We start from the raw sequence: 17331 nt of genomic DNA, 5'->3' as shown, positions 1-17331 counted from the left end.
CACACACACACACACACACACACACACACACACACACACACACACACACAACAGCTCTGCCCACACAAAGCCTCCCAGTATGTTGATTGAGACACAGGGTTGAGTGGCCTAAAGAGCGGGGCAGTGAAAGGGCTGCAGGACAATGGAAGATGTAGACCATAGGAACAGACTCCTCTGGAATCTATGGAGCAAATATTTCACATTTCTGCGTAAAACGACTGGCCCCCCCAAATCTTTGCTAGTATGTACCGCCAATTGAATGCACAGTGCACACACAACTTCACAGTATCTTTAGGTGCTATCAGGGCGTTAGTAGCAGATTTAGGTAAGAAACAGGAAAAGCTACAGTGTTCATCATATAACTGATATCCATTACTTCACCTCCAGAGGTATCTTCCCATTAGCTTCTGAAGTAGACAGGAAAAAGGATGGGGACCATGTATAGAGCCCTGGAAGGGCCTTGGTCAACTAAAGGGATTAAATGGTAAAGTGTCAGAGACATTGCCCCAGTAGACTTAACGCTCTCAGAGAGAGAGAGAGAGAGAGAGAGAGAGAGAGAGAGAGAGTTATCTCTGAGGCCTCAACAAAGTAACCATGACACTGCTTGCAGGGAGTGGAGAGCGAGAGGTGTGTTTGTATTTGCTGTTCGCAGGCACACACACACACACACACACACACACACACACACACACACACACACACACACACACACACACACACACACACACACACACACACACACACACACACAGTACACACAAACACACACACACTGTACGTGACCTCATTTCCTGCCCTGACTGTTCTATCATCCTACAACATTGTTGAAGAAAATGGAACTAAACAAAATACAACAAAGGAAAACAACATCACATTTTGACCCAAAGTAATTTAAATTGTTATTATTCAGATTCAAGCACTTAGTGGCTCTATTTCAGAAGAAAAACTGCCAAAAAGAAATAGCAGGGAAATGTTCATATCACATCTATACTTTTACTAAATACTTTGAGTGGATCTGGGTCACCTATCTCCACTACTAGGCTATTATCACTCATATAATTACTGTGAATGGACAGTCACAGGAATTACATTTGATAAGGTCTCAACTGAATTTAGTCAAATTAAGGCTAAATGTGACTAATTTTATAATGATTTAAACCCCTGTCTAAATATATTGTGTCATGCTATGGAGCTCATAGTAGACCTAGGCCTTCTGAGCATTAATATCTACTTTGCATTCAATTATTTTCTTAGGGCTTATTCTATCGATAACTTCTTCAATTAATCTTGACGTTTTATCATCTTGAATCGACATGAAGAAATTCCAACATGTCGCTTTGCAATGCGTTCTGACCTTGTAGATTCGCTTTTTTTGAAATAAGTGAAAAAAATATAATAATAATAATGTCTCCCAAAATTGTATTTCATAATATTTTGTTTAATTTGTAATAATCGATTAAACAGTTAACTGTTGCACCCCTACTTTGCACCTATAATGTGCATGATTTACAAAATTTACTTTTTGTCTCCGATTTACCTTTGTTATTTGGTCCGTACATCATTGGGTTTGTTAATTTGCACCCTCTTTGCATCTTCAATCACACACACACACAAACATGGCAGTACAACGCTGGGTATCATTTTGCATAGCTAAAACGTGAGATCTAAAAAAAAAAAAATGTCCCAGCGACACTCTGCAAGTTTAAAGAACCATTTCTGTTTTCCTCGTAATCAGTTTCAGCATTTCAAACAGGTTTTCATCAAAGAAGGATGAAGGGAAAGAACATGTTTCATGTGCAGCGGCTGAATGAGCATCAAAGGACCATAATACAACAGCAATAAGTGGCCAGACTACAAAACATTCTATAGAAAAATAGATTAGTCACACAACTAAGTGCATTTTTGCATAAACATGTAATCCAACAAGGCTTCTAGGGCAAGGATGACAAAATCAAATATCACAATATTTTTGACCAAATAACTTCAATTGATATTGTGATGATATTGTGGGGATGATCTTTTGTAATTGAACTAATTATTTACACAATGGTATTTTGGTTAAATAATCATCAATAATACCTATATAATAATAGGTAAGTGGGAAAAAGCTAATAAAAGAACAGCTGGTAAGTTCAGAAATTTACATCACTCACAGTAATATCTAGTATTGTACTGTGTCACAACAATGTACTGTCATTGTTGTTCCCCTACTTACTTTTCTTTCTGTTGCAGCCTTGTAGGAGAACATTATCTTCAATCAATTCTCAATGTATTAACTTCAATATAGGATAGTGTTTTTATAAATAATGTATATATATTTAGGCTAAATTGTCTGTACGCAATGTTATTTTTACATTTTGGAGGATGAAAGCTATTTGCCCGAAGCAATGTGTTTCTTCAATCAATTCTCAATTTATTAACTTCAATATAGGATAGTGTTTTTATAAATAATGTATATATATTTAGGCTAAATTGTCTGTACGCAATGTTATTTTTACATTTTGGAGGATGAAAGCTATTTGCCCGAAGCAATGTGTTTCTGTCATTTTGCTTGCAAAAGCAAAAGTAGTATGGGGATGTCCATCATTGTGTTTCATTATGGCAAGGTCCAACAATACATCTGTTTAATGTCATGCTGTACACTCAGCTAAATGATAATTGTCCTTGCTCAGTACCTTAGAAAATGAAAATCAGATCATCAGTTAGCCATAAAACTTGATCTTATCTTTGAACTGGTTGTGGGGAGAATAGAATGATACTGTTCTTAACTATTGACCGATCCATGAATAAATTGGCAAAGCTCGGTGCATAACAATCTCTGTGCCTTTCCATTGGTGTATAGATTGTCTTGAGAAAGGAAAACTTGATTTTTAAGGGTCTATATATTCAGTACATTTTAGACTCTGAGTCTCCCACTGCCTATGCCACAATTATTATTATTATTATTTATTTTTTTTGTGTTCACCCGGCAATTTATTGGCCTTAAAGTGGTAACATAAATAAGCCTGTGCGGTGTTTACATTCCCAGGCTTTTGTTTCCATTTTGTATGGTGTCTGGACTATGAATTGAACTGTAAGCTATCTAGGCTTACCGTTTGTCCTAGTGATGATGACAACATGCCACACTATTTGGCTTCAATTTGTTCACTGTTCAAAGATTTGTCTCCATAAAGCCTGCCTCTGTGGCGACAACATAATGATATCATATGACATCATGACACTGAACTCAACTTCCTAGTTTGGGATTTGCTATAGACTCGCAGGACATTGATGCCTTGCTAGAATTAGAAGAATCTACTTGAACCCCAACACCCTCTATACTGGGGAGAACACTTTCTTAGCGCTATAAGCTCACAACATCTGCTATTTCAGTGGAAGAGGTGTAGAAGGGGAAAAAAGCAGACCAGTTGCAACTCAGGTCTGTTTAACTAGAATAGAGGGTTTTTTCTTAATAGCACTTTTGTCAATGATATAGTGCAAACTCTGATTGCCTGGATGAGTTGTATTAATGAACAACTCTGCCTATAGTTTCTGATTGTGGAAATAGTTTGAGATGGAGGATTGATAAATTGAAAACAACATTATTAATCCATCCCTGTCACCTAAAGTAGAGAAATACAGGTGCCACAGGCTCAGCCACAAGTGCCATCATGTAGGCTAGCTATCATCTACAGTGATGTCATAGTGCGGTATGCTATGTCCAAAAAACAGCTCCCGTAGGAATTTTGTGCTAAAATTGATTTTTTTGCAGATCTTGGTTCTATAGGGTCCAAACTATCAGAAAATGATGGGGGTCAAATTTTCAGACCCCTCCCTCATTTCTTGGGGGCGGGTCACTTCAGTTTTGGCCCTATTCGGCTATGTATCCCCAATTTTCCATAGGTTATTTTGCTAATATTGATTTGTTTTCTGTTTTGGCTTCTATAGGGACCAAACTATCAGAAAATAATGGGGTTCAAATTTTCAGACCCCTCCCTCATGTCCTGGGGTGGGTCACTTCAGTTTGGGCCCTATTTGGTTATGTATTCCCATAGGATCTTTTTGCTAAAATAGATATTTCTTGGCTGTTTTGGCTTCTATAGGGATCAAACTATCAGAAAATGAAAATTTCAGACCCCTCTCCCATTTCCTGAGGAGGGGGGGTCACTTCAGTTTTGTCCCTATTCGGCTCTGTATTTATATACTTTTTTCTTCTTTTCTGTTTTGGCTTCAATAGGGGCCAAACTGTTAGAAAATGACGGGTTCAAATTTTCCATGCAATTGAAGATGCCAGGGCAGAGCCCCTGTAGGAAGATCTTCCAGGTGTCCCATAGCATGATCTGATGGACGAAGATTATTCTATCAAAGTTCTTATAGTTGATGCCATCTTCAGAACATGAAAAAGACACCAAGCATGCTGAAGCTTCAGGATGCATTCAACAAAAGCATCATAATGATGATGGCTGGCTATGTTGAGGGTCGAGTTGTCTTTGATAGGTATATGGATCAGTCATTAAAAAATAAGACTCGACAGAAGAGGGCAACTAAATCTGTGGAATACAAAGTCTTCATCCAGAGATGAAGCTCACTATGTCCATCAAGGAACACTTGACTGCTTGAATAACCAAGGAGAAGTTGACCTGTGTGTTAGGCCAGGGACTGCTTGAGTATTTCTCAAGGGACAGTTCTTTCATGCTCGTTATCGTATATGAGACCTTAATCAAGGGACATGATTTTAAGGAGGTGCACACATGAAGAGGCTAATACCCTGATTCCTAATCAGGTCCTTGCCTCTGCGGTGCCTTGCGAGACATAATGTGTTTGGTCACCTGACACAGATGTCCAATTGCCCTGAGCCCTGAGCTTCCACCAATTGAAGAGAATTGGTGGAATTCAGGGTAAGTTCCAGTCAGGTGTCTTGCCCTACCTGTTCTAAAGGTAGTACTAGAGCTCATCAAATGTGTCTGCAAAGCAGGTTGCAAGGGACAGTGCGGCTGCTCAAACAATCACCTGTCTTGCACTCCTCTCTGCAAGTGCTATGGCACTAGAGACTGTGTGTGCCACTGCCAGTATAAGGGAGGGCATAGAAACAGTGATGATGAATAGATCCTGTATTTGACAAGATATAGTGACGTCTGGTCACCCTAACCAAGGCAAACGTAACGCCTCATTTTCCACCGCTAAATGAGTGAAAGACGTGCTGTTATCAGAGATTGAGATGTGACTATTTAGTAGAGACTGTGTGCCAACAGTATAAGGGAGGGCATAGAAACGGTGATGATGAATAGATCCTGTATTTGACAAGATTAAAAACAGGCCAGAGGTAAATGCTACCCCATCGATCCAGGATATGGGTCTGAAAATTTGAACCCCGTCATTTTCTGATAGTTTAGTCCATAAAGAAGCCAAAAGAAATCAATTTGAGCAAAATAATCCTATGGGAATACATAGCTGGATATGGCCAAAACCCCAGGAAATGATGGAGGGGTCTGAACATTTGAACCCCATCATTTTGTGATAGTTTGTTCCCAATAGAAGCCAAAACAGAATTGTAGCCATTAGCCAAATAAAGTCCTATAGGGATACATATCCAAATAGGGCCAAAACTGAAGTGACCCCCCAAGAAATGGGAGAGGGGTCTGAAAATTTGAACCCTGTCATTTTCTGATAGTTTGGTCCCCATAGAAGCCAAAACATTAAAAAAATATATATTTTAGCAAAAAGATCCTATGGGAATACATAGCCGAATAGGGCCAAAACTGAGTGACCCGCCCCCAGGAAATGAGGGAGGGGTCTGAACATTTGCACCCCATTATTTTCTGATAGTTTGGTCTCTATAGAAGCAAAAACGGCAAACAAATCAATTTTAGCAAAAAAACCTATGGGGAAATTGGGAATGCATAGCCAAATAGGGCAAAAACTGAAGTGACCCGCCCCCAGGAAATGAGGGAGGGGTCTGAAAATTTGAACCCCAACATTTTCTCATAGTTTGGTCCCTAAAGAAGCCACAACAGCAAACAAATCAATATTAGCAAAAAAAACTATGGAAAATTGGGGATACATAGCCGAATAGGGCCAAAACTGAAGTGACCCGCCCCCAGGAAATGAGGGAGGGGTCTGAAAATTTGACCCCCGTCATTTTCTCATAGTTTGGTCCCTATAGAAGCCAAAACAGCAAAAAAATCAATTTTAGCAAAAAAATCCTACGGGAATACATAGCATACCACACTATTACGTGCGCATCCCGCATCAAAAACTCATTCAAGACGCCCAGGGACTCATTCATGTCATGGTCCTGGGGTCCCAGGGATGCGCCTCCATTGGAGTCCATGTTAAAATAATTTACCGGGTCGCAGTAAAAGAAAAACATTTTAAAATTCCACAGACACCACCATTGTTCATGGGTGAAAGCATCCTACTTTACCCTACGTTAACACAAATAAAATCCACGTAGAAAGTCTTAAACAGGCGATAGAAACGTCAATGTTTTGATTCCACCGACGTCCGACGCCATTTTGCGTGCCCGAATTCATTAGGGGCACATGTTTTAGTATAAGTTTTCTAAGTTTCTAAGTTTCTAAGTTCAAACATTAGCCAAACCAAATTGTAAAATAAATATAAGAAATAGGCAAACATTTTGAAAATAGCCGATCTACAAGCTCACAGCGCTCAAAAACATTGTATTGAGGACTCATAAAACATTTCTGGGACCCATTTGAATGACCACCTGTGGGTCCCGGGACCCATTACATTGAAAACCTAGTAACATCACTGCATCTAGCATGTCTATAGGCTACAAATTCATAGGCAAAACTACATATTTTGTGAAACACAGGTTTCACTACTTAGATTCCAATATTTTAACAGTTCTATGGACAACCCTTCCAGATATTAAAATAGCCTAATCATTGCTCATCTTTACATCCCTCCCCCCTCTGTGCCCAGAGTAGGCCAGACTGCCAGGTGACAGCTTTCTAATCCCAAGTGATGCATTGCAGTTATATTAGTGTGGGCCATCACCTAATCAAAGTCAGTGGTGGAAAAAGTAGCTACTCACATTTTTTACTCAAGTAAAACTATCAATACTGCAGTATAGAAATACTCAAGTAAAAGTCTTTAATTCAAAATGTACTTGAGTAAAAGTGCAAAGGTATTGGCATCAAAATATACCAAAAGTAAAAAATGTTAGAAAATAGCAGATCTACAAGCTCACAACGCCTGGCGATGCAACACGTTATGAGCTTGTAGATCTACTATTTTCAAATAGTCTCGGTATAAAATAAAGCTAAAGTGGATTAAAGTATGTCTGCAATTAAGTAACTAGTAACTCAAGTTTTCAAATAAATGTAGTGGAGTAAAAGTACAATATTTGGATCCGAGAATAGTGGAGTAGAAGTAAAAGTGTTGAAAATTGGAAGTAGGCCTACCCAAGAAGTAGCCTACAAATACCTAAAAATTGTATTTAAGTACAGTACAAGTAAATGTACTTGGTTTATTCACCAATCATCTGGGTAGTGTTATTGCCTTTGGCTATTACTGATTGGCATTTTGCCGATGTTGTTGTGACAGGCAGTTAACACACGTCACGTCAGTGCCTAAAATACCTTCCATTATTGATAATGCATCTTCATGTAACATTACGAGGGATGATGACATAATTCATTGATACATATCAGATCAGATCTTATCTTAGTAGCCGACCATCAGCGTTTTTTCTTTCCTTTCTAAATTAATCATATATTTGCTCCCTAGTCATTTCCACTGACAACAGAACAGTCTTTACAAATTGATAAACCTTACCTTTCTGACTGCGTTCATATCGCTCCCTGCCTCGCTGCACAGTGACATTGAACCGTGTTGCTGCTGCTGCCGTGATCCAAGCTTGCGAAAGGAAATCTCTTGACTGACAGACGCAGCGACCAATAGGCATCGACCGGTGGTGTGAACCGTTTTTTATTAGCCAATGAGCGGAAGGAATTAAAGATCGAAGGGTGAGGTCTAATAAGATCACTCATTTTCAGCACCACAGGAGCTATCCAGGTTGCTAGGCTAGGCGGTGATCTCCCCCGCATGGTAGCTTAGAACAGTGGTTCTCAAAGTGAGGTCAGGGGACCCCCAGGGGTCCTTGAGGGAGTTCCAGGGGGTCTAAATCATAGATAGGAACCAAATGGACCCTAATGGGTATGTAACTCAGAGAGTGTACAAATGGACCCAAATGGACCCGTACAGTCTCAGAGTTAAATTAACATAGATCTTTTACTATGTATATTGGGGTCTTAAAAAATGTAATGGGTGTCCGTAGCCTAATGCATGTCAAACTGGGGGTCCTTGAAATTAAAATGGTTTGGATCACTGCTAGAGACGTAAAACTCTTCTCTTATGGGAGTCACTGGCATATATTTTCAAATGGGGGTCCACAGGCTAATAAGTGTCAATCTGGGGGTCCTTGACATGAAAAGGTGCTGTACATGTCCACATTAAGGTCACATTAAACAGTCAATGTACAGTTAATTTATATAATATATTATAGTTTAGTTTTATATCAAGCTGAAAAAGTAAACCTAGTAGAAATATGCAATCTATCATGTGCTAGTAGGCTACTGTTAATGAAAAGCTCCACAAGGTAATTGGACAGACGTTTATAACTAGCAGTTGTATAAATGGAAAAGAGAAGGGAGACATCCAGTCTATGCTGTGTTTATGCAGACACAATGCACACGATTATCATAATAGCATTTTATTTTTGTTCTGTACAAATACAAGATCAGCATCTTGCACGTTAGATAAACCTATAAAAACAAAACCGCCTCCAGTTCTTTCAAAGTCTATATAGTGGAAACAAATATTATATTTTACATTATAATTAATTATTAACACAGGAAGACACATTTGTTTCAGGGGGGGAAATATGACCAAGTCCTTCAGGTAGAATGAACTGAACAGCATCTCTTTCATAGATGAAGCCAAATCAAATCTAAACTGAACCAAGTAAAGCTAAAAATAAAAAATAAAGAAATTCCAGAAATAAATCTATAAACAAAGACAAAGGAAATCGTCTTGTGCAAAACAAAATATAATTTGTCTCCTTCCAGAACCCCAGACTCGATAGTGGGAGATGGGTTGCATACTAAAGCCTAACTTATAAATCATCGTATGAATAACAGATTTTCAAATAATCTGCATTGAAAATCAATTATTTACAGGAAGTGACAACGTTGCATGACAAAGCACAAATTGGGCTTAAGCCTTTCAGTGTGATGGTCGACAGCAAGACATTCTCAGGTGAAATAATGTATTCCACATGCAGTGTTCTGAGAGGAAAATAACATAACATCAGGATCACAGCAGCCCAGCCACTTGGGACAGAGTTTGGACAATTGCACAACAGTAGCATCTTTTTATACGCGTGTCATACTTAACATTACGCAGTTGTCTCAATGCTTCACTATGTGCAAGCTGCCATCCCTGGCTGGCTGGCTGGCTGTCTACGACAACACAAGTCTTTTTTTTTAAAGCCAACAATAGGCTATATGCACAGCAGCCATATTGGAGAGAAGTTGCGTCTCTACTCACTTCCTTCAAAGGTGTTACTAATGATACTAATGAAGGCTCTGTTCCATTTCATGTAGCACAGTGGTTCTCAAACCTTTTATTTCAAGGACCCCCATAACTCAGAGTGTACAAATGGAACCAAACAGACCGGTAAGGGTCCATTTGGTTCCATTCGTACACTATCAAAGTTACACACCTTTTAAGGGGTCATTTGGAACCCCGAAGGAACCATGAGGGTCCCTGGACCACACTTTGAGATCCACTGGTGTAGCAGTGGTTCTCAACCTTTTCAGGCCGCGACCCCCAAAATAATCTCCCCCCACCCCACCCTGACGAGCACTAAGAGTTGAGGCATTACATTTTGTATAACACGGTTCTATTGTGAAAATAGCAGATCTACATGGTCGAGGCATTGTGAACATGTAGATCGGCTATTTTCACAATTTCTGCCTCTAATATTTGACAATTTGGCCAATGTTTAATTTCTCATTTTAGAGGTATTAAAAAGCCCTTCAATTGTCACTTTAGAAATGTGCAGATACCCTCTATGCACTTAAACTTTACGTTGGTTTATTTACTGTTGAGTGAGAAAACAATGTTGCACATTAAGTTAATCACTGGGGACCCCCCAAAATAATTTGGGTCCCGACCCACAGGTTGAGAACCACTGGTGTAGCAGAGTGTTTCCAAGTGAGGAAGTGAGAAGAGAAACAAACTTCTCTCCAAAATGGCTGCTGCGCATACAGGCCACCGGTCGCCTCATACTTCCACAGCTTGCTCTGCTTCCTCGATCTTCACCAGCTCCCCCTCGTCTATCTCCACCTCCACCTGCTGGCTCTCCACCACCTCGGCGGTGGTCACGTGCACCACCTGGATCTCCACACCGGCCTGCTTCAGCCTCTCCACGTCCTCCTCGCACATCTCCGCCATGCTGCCGTCGTCCACCACCACTGTCGTTGTGGTCTCGTGGCCCATCTCCATCACGTCCACGTGCTCCACCTGGATGCCGTCGTCCAGCAGCACCGTCTCCTCCTCACCCTCCTCCAGGGACCGTGTGGCCGCGGCCAGGTCGGCGGCGGCGCTCTCCTCGGCACTCAGCAGCTTGCTGTCCTCGATGCCGTGGACGTCTCGGAGGTGCGTCTGCAGGTCCTTGGGGTGCGTGAACCACAGGTCGCACATGGTGCAGTGGTTGGGCTTCAGCCCCGTGTGGCTCACCAGGTGGTCCTTGAACTGCTCCCAGCTGTTGAAGATGCTGCTGCACACCTGAGGGCAGTCGAGGAGGAGGGGTAACATGGTGTTTTTTTAAACAAATAATTTTGTGCTCAGGAGGATTCAAGTGGGGAGAGGGGACGATGTGTGTATCAAAAATAGACATGATCGACATGACATGTACTTGATATTAGAACTGATGAAAGCTGTTCCCAGAATCATAAGTGAAGTAGAACATAACATATTTACTACAACGTGTAAATTATTGTTGAGTGTGTTTTAATAACTTCAGCCTGATATTGAGTTGTGATCCCACAAATTAATGAGGCACAGTATCAGTTTTAACACCACGTCGTAATGTGATGATAGATCACTATCCATCCAACACCTGTTGGGCCAAAACTGAGACCACCTCACCTGGCATTCGTAGAGTTTCTTTCGTCCTTTCTTGGCACCGGCACCATTTTGACATGCCGCCATATGGCATTTAAGTGTGCTGTTCCGTGCAAACCGCTCACGGCAGTCTGGACATGCATAAGGCTTCTCACCTGAAAACAGAAATAAGTAATGGTTGTCAGTAAATAGAAATAGATGAACCTCACTGTACCCTACAGATTCAAGGTGACCAGTTTGCTTTTAATTCATAGTTTAGGGGTGGGGGCTCTCACCAGTGTGCTTTCGTAAGTGCTCCTTGAAGTGGCCAAAGTGGTCAAACTGCTTGTCACAGTATTCACACACGTGCACTCTCTTCTGCTGGGGTCTCTGGTTCCGGGACAGCTCCTCGGCCTCGTAGTGCAGCGTATTGATGTGTTGTTTCAGGGCCCCCTCTCGCGTGTACGCTTTACCACAGTGGTTACACACATAGGGCTTCCCACTGCTCTGCTGCAGGCCACTGTGGGTCTTCAGGTGCTGCTTGAGATGATAGTAGAGCTTGAAGCTGCGATCGCACTGGTTGCAGCGGAACATGTTGTCTACCTGGGAGATCTGGACCTCGACCACCTCCACGTTCTCCAGGACCTTGGAGGCGGCCACCGTCTCCTCCTGATACACGACCTCCTGGGGAGTAAGGGAAATGACGACAAAGACATTTAGGGATGGGATCTTGTGCAAAGAAGTAAAAAGTCATAATTTGATTTAATCTATTGGACAATATGGCACGAAGCAGCCAAATGTCATCAATATTTATATCACTATTTACAACAATAACAATTACTCAAAAGAACAAACAAACAAATTGTCACAAAATGTTTCCTTCTGTATGCCAGGCCTTAACCTTTGCAAGGAAACAAGGAACAAAATGAACACCCGCCAAGCATCTCTGGCTACTCAGCTACTCTGGCATGTAATTAAATTAGGAGCAAACTTCCTGAATTGGCTGAAATGGCTACTGAGATGCGGTGCAACCACTGCTATATGTGAAATGTGCGTCTCTGTCTGTAACATGAGATCTGTGCACCACTTACTTTACTGCCAAGACCAATCAGACGGCTAAACTCAAGGGATCACAACGGTTTCAGGTGTCTTTAAACAAGCGTGTCTGAAGACAGTCGGCAAGTGAGCAAAATCATGTCAAAGAAGAAGTGTTGTCAGTAGAAATAAATGGAGAGTTCTTGTACTGTTTGCAGACGTAGCCTCACAGGCCAAACACACAGTATCATAATTTATTGACCCTGCCTACATCGTACAATCTGGCCAGGTTGATTTTATGATTTTAACTTGGTCTTGTCGCAGAGTGAGGTGTAATAAAAGTAAAAGACGAAAGAAGAAGAATCTGTCTACAAGGCTTTTAAGTCATATTATAAATAATGTTACGCATAAAGCATAACTGGTGTTGTGATGTACGGAAAAACAAGAGCATCCGCAAACCGCCTTCGAAGCTCCCTAAATAACTTTTAGGGGGAGTACAACATTTTGACCTGTTCAAGGTCTTCGTCAGGTAGAAACGGCTTTTTTCAGTATATTTGGCATTGTTATCAAGCGGATGCATGTGTACCTCCTCCTGGACTGCATTTGTGTTGTGATGTAACGATAGTGGGGAGTCAGCGGTAATGCAAAACAAAAGTTGCAAATATCATCGTTTGCCGCATTGAGCATTTGTGTGTGCATGTTGCAAGAAACAGAGCGAGAAGACCACAAAGGAAGAGAGCACTCACACTAAAACTCTCTCTCTCAAAAAGAACCTGAGCAGGTACCCTAGACTAGAGCCTGGGTATTGAAAATCTTGTGTACAATTCTTAATTGGAACCCATATTCAAACAAACAAATGATTGTGATAACATGTAAAAAAGTAGTCAAATAAACTAAAGCAATGCACTGATCAATGCCACAAATACCTCCTCTATTCCTTCTCTCTTGATCACATGTAGAGTCTGCGCCCCCCGCTGGTATTGGCTGGTAATGTCAGCTAAAAGAGCCAGCGCAGAATCATCTGAGGAAGCCTGGGCATTCCTCGCAGCATCCACCACCTCCTCCAGGCCCGACTCCTCCACCTCGATATCCCCATCCCCAACAACCTCAATCTCCACCTGGAGGAACAAAGAAATCATTCTAGATCAATAATAGGAATACAAATACAATACCAAAGTTATGCCCTTACCCCTAAAATTTGAGATGAGAAATTATATTCCCCATAGCACTGGCAAATATAATTTGTGGTATCTAAATGATTTACCTCCAAAAGCAATTGTAACTGCCTGGCAAGGAGCGTCATTAATATGAGTAGGATTACCACTAGTTATGCTTTCAGTTATGCGTTACCTGTTCCCCTTCCACTGAGGGCAAAGTCTCTGTGATCACATTCGATGTTTCTGCGATCTTCCTCTTTTTGGTGTTCTTATTCCCCGCCCGCGATTGCGAGGGACTCTCACTCATCCTGCAAATGTAAAGGAGACCGAATACGTATATCTAAATATAGGTCAACAATTTTCACGTGAGTGGTTACGCTTTACATTCCGTGATGGATTTCAACTCCATTAAAAACAGCTCTTGGTTGTTAGACCAGTGAATATATAGAATAGTTCAAATATGGAAATAACAGAAGATTCAGAAAATGTAGTTAACATTTTGTGAGCTTTCTCACTTGTTTCTGAGGGCCTTGATGGCCTCCTGCATCTGAAGGTACTCTGCTGCCTTCAACACATCGTTGGCCTCCTCTTCCTCACTGACAGCCAGAGTGGCTGTGTATGTGAACTCCACCAAATGGCTGAAGGCTGTGTTACTTACACCTGGCAGACAGAGAGAACCAGTGAAGCCCAATTCATACTTCATCGCACGATGATGTTGTGCCAAAAATAGCTCTCACAACGCTGAGCTTGTACTAGGTCCTCTATTTTTGGCATGCAACACTGTGTGACGGAGCATACATTAGGCTTCAGAGGGAATACCAGGATACCAGCTTGGGGGTATGCTGGACAATATTGATATACTTTACATGGGAAATAAAGCATTTGTCCAACAGCAACTAGATTGGGAAAATCAAACACATGAAATGAAAAACATGAGTGTGTGTGTGTGTGTGTGTGTGTGTGTGTGTGTGTGTGTGTGTGTGTGTGTGTGTGTGTGTGTGTGTGTGTGTGTGTGTGAGATCCATGTTGTAGTCACAAAATGACATGCCGACTAATCTAGTATGGTTTGCATTAATACATTGAATTGAATACAAATGTTAAATTGCTATTAACTATGAAGTCACCAAAGAACAACTTTTGCAAATGCTTTTGCATTTTGTGTGGTGTGCATTACATGACACAATATCACTTTGTGAATATGATCATAATAGTCTTACGGTATTTGCGAGGATTACAATGCTTTATGACAACTATTCAAGGTGTATACTGTATGTAACCAAAGGTTTTTAAACTCTTTGATTTACAGAATGTTCTTTCATTAGGAAGTCAGTTAAACATACCCTCTATCTCCACCAGTGGCTCCTGGGTGAAGTTTTGGAAGAACTTGTGGAAAAACTGACTGCAAGCTGCCAGTACTGCTTTGTGAGCCCTGAACTGGTGGCCTACACAGTACACAGTAAGAAAAGAGGTTTAAGCATGATTTGTGGAGTTGCTAGAGATAATACTATATAATATCACAATATAATATGTCATAAAAAACAACTGCAGATAATTTTGTTTCCCTACCATCCACAATCAGGGTGATATCCGTGAACTGGCCCAGTTGTCGTTGTTCATTTAGCTTGTCCAGCATTACTTTATAGTGGGCTGGAAACTCACTGCCATAGTCCACCTCTACCTCCATCTCATCCGCCATGATTTACCCCTTCCTTCCCTACAGTAAATAGAAAAGTATAAGCAACAAAAGGTTAGTTTGGCACAGGTCAAATCTCTGCTAATTTGACATTTTGAATCAATTTCACTCATTCCCTCTTGACCAGGGTCCCCCGGACCAGAATACTTTATTAGTTAGAAATGTAAACCGCACGAGGTACAGTCACAAAAAACAGGACTTGTTTCTATTGTGGGCTGTATTCAATTAATCAACAAAGCATAAAGAAAGAATAACACAATAATACATGTCACCAACAAATACAAAACATATCTCTGCTGTCGGGCAGAAACCAGCTCCAACCAACCAACTCCAAAATGTACATTTTTTCAGAAAATGAAAAAAGAAAAAAAACATTCAGCTCAAGTGGAGTAACTTAGGTTTTGTCTATCATTGATAAGAACTTCTGACCATGGATTTCCAAGCTAATTCATGCCTCTGCTCTGCCATGCAGTAGGGATGGGACGATGATCAAGTTGCATATCCGGTACCATTTAAACCCTCTAATTGGTAAAACGGACCTGGAAATAACATACTTGATAGTCTTTTTTTCACTCTCTACCAAATCTCTTTGCCAAAAAATTGCCGATTTACAAGCTCACAATGAGCTTGTAGATCTGTTATTTTTGGGCAGATGTTCCGCCCCAGGATAATGGATGTAATGGATGTTGGGGATATTTTGATTATCGCGATAATATCGTAAATCGCAATTTCTTTGGTCACAATAATCGTGACATGAAATGTTCATATCGTCCCATATCATGCAGTGGAGAGGGCTTGAGGATCAATGAGTCTCTGGTTTTGTCAGAACCTAAGTGCATTTAATACTTTTCATTGGTTCAATATTTTTTTAACCAACACACAGACATAAAGGGTGCTTATGGAGTTAGCTGGTTTCTGACGGACAGCAATGAATGTATTGTACAAATGAGAAAAGGAAAAAGGTCAGTCATCAGTGAATGACACCTCCTTTCTATGGGAAATTGCATTTACCTCCCCTTGTGGTTTACTGATAGATATTCAAATGGGCTTCACTAGCATTGACAGAAAGTATATCCATAACATGTCTACGGTGGATTGTTAACACTTTGCAGATATAGAAGGAGGATAATTCAAGCTTTCCATACAGCTGCAATGTTGGTGAGTTTCTGTTTGGATGCATGGGTTGTCAAATGTCAATCTAGATTCAACATTTAGAAATAATAATAATCTAAAGTTGCAATTTGCGGCTAATTCTACTCCTGTGCTACTGCTGTTGAAAGGACTTGGAAATGGAAACTGAGAAGGTCTGGTAGTGATGTGGTCCAAGTTTCAAGGAGCAACCTACTAGTATCGTGACCCTAATGCAGATCTATGTTTAAAGAGTGATGGTTGCGCACCAAAAATAATATCAAGCAAGCTTAAGGTAGTAACTTATATCAAGACTTTAAGAAGCTCGTTTACCTGACTTCCCCCAAACAGGAAAACATGTTCCAGTAAATATAAGTTTGGCTGGTTGATTGAGGTATTTATTAGAAGTATTGCATAGGAAAAGGTACAGTTTCATGACAGCACAGTTCACTGATACAAGGTCAACTAAAAGGAAACTCAGGTGAGGTAAGGCAAAGCTTATTTCCGTCGAGACCATTCTCTTTAACTCATATCCATATGAATGACAGACGGATATAGATTGAACACAGTGCTATATCTTCAGCAAAAAAAGAAAACAGTGCAATATATATAGGTAACTCCAGTTGCTCCACCTAATTAAACCTATATGACAACTTACCAGCTTGAAACGAGCACACGCGGTCGCACGGGAACGAAACACGTTGTAATTAACATCATAATAACAACATACAGAGCCAGTGCTGCAGCTAACGGGCCTCTAGGCAGGATCGCCATTTCGAGTTTGAACCAACACACTACGTCATCAAATCGCGCATTAAAATACACCTTTTCTCACACAGATTTCTCTACCACGTTCCCCGAGGGTCAAACTGTGACACATAAACAGCCAACAAACGTACCTCAAATCCAGCTACGCTGCTTTTGAACGCTTTTTAGTGGCAATTTGTCTCTCGACGCATGTAGCCTTGCTGTTCTCTGGTTGCTCCAAAAAGGGCGGTCGTTCAACACCCGGGACTCAGAGTCCCAGAAGCCTTTGCGAATTCAAGGGACGCTTTAGCGTTGCTTGGAGACAGTGATGGTGGCGAAAGCCTGGTGGGCGAGGTTAGTGGCGAGGGGACATTTGATTTTGGGGCTCCTCTCCGGCTCCATGGAGTTATGTTTATTTAACAAATAATAAGAAAGCAAAATACACATCCCTAATCTTTT

At 40.9% G+C, this 17331-nt stretch overlaps 1 protein-coding gene across 1 annotated transcript; it reads right to left on the bottom strand.

Moving 5' to 3' along the window:
* Positions 1-10048: 10048 nt before the first annotated feature.
* Positions 10049-17104, bottom strand: znf131 (zinc finger protein 131). The gene is made up of 9 exons (XM_080739160.1): positions 17025-17104; positions 14871-15018; positions 14645-14746; positions 13820-13964; positions 13498-13612; positions 13074-13265; positions 11409-11796; positions 11158-11288; positions 10049-10794 (listed from the first exon to the last, which is right to left on the bottom strand). Exons 2-9 carry the CDS (start codon positions 14998-15000, stop codon positions 10291-10293), a joined length of 1707 nt encoding a protein of 568 aa, XP_080595286.1. The 5' UTR covers positions 15001-15018; positions 17025-17104; the 3' UTR covers positions 10049-10290.
* Positions 17105-17331: the final 227 nt, after the last annotated feature.

Source organism: Nannobrachium achirus (assembly GCF_963921795.1).
Source record: "Nannobrachium achirus genome assembly, chromosome: 12".
NCBI classification, from domain to species: domain Eukaryota; kingdom Metazoa; phylum Chordata; class Actinopteri; order Myctophiformes; family Myctophidae; genus Nannobrachium; species Nannobrachium achirus.
The sequence above is the reverse complement of the archived record's forward strand: the minus strand, read 5'-3'. Positions and strand labels throughout refer to the sequence as shown.

Bases quoted from the DNA above. Each gene is read 5' to 3' on its own strand.
- znf131 (XM_080739160.1), bottom strand. From the start codon at position 15,000: ATGGCGGATGAGATGGAGGTAGAGGTGGACTATGGCAGTGAGTTTCCA. The intron at 14,747-14,870 runs GTAGGGAAACAA...TGTACTGTGTAG, and splicing joins TATCACCCTGATTGTGGATG to GCCACCAGTTCAGGGCTCAC. The intron at 13,266-13,497 runs GTAACGCATAAC...TTGTTCCTCCAG, and splicing joins CCTCAGTGGAAGGGGAACAG to GTGGAGATTGAGGTTGTTGG.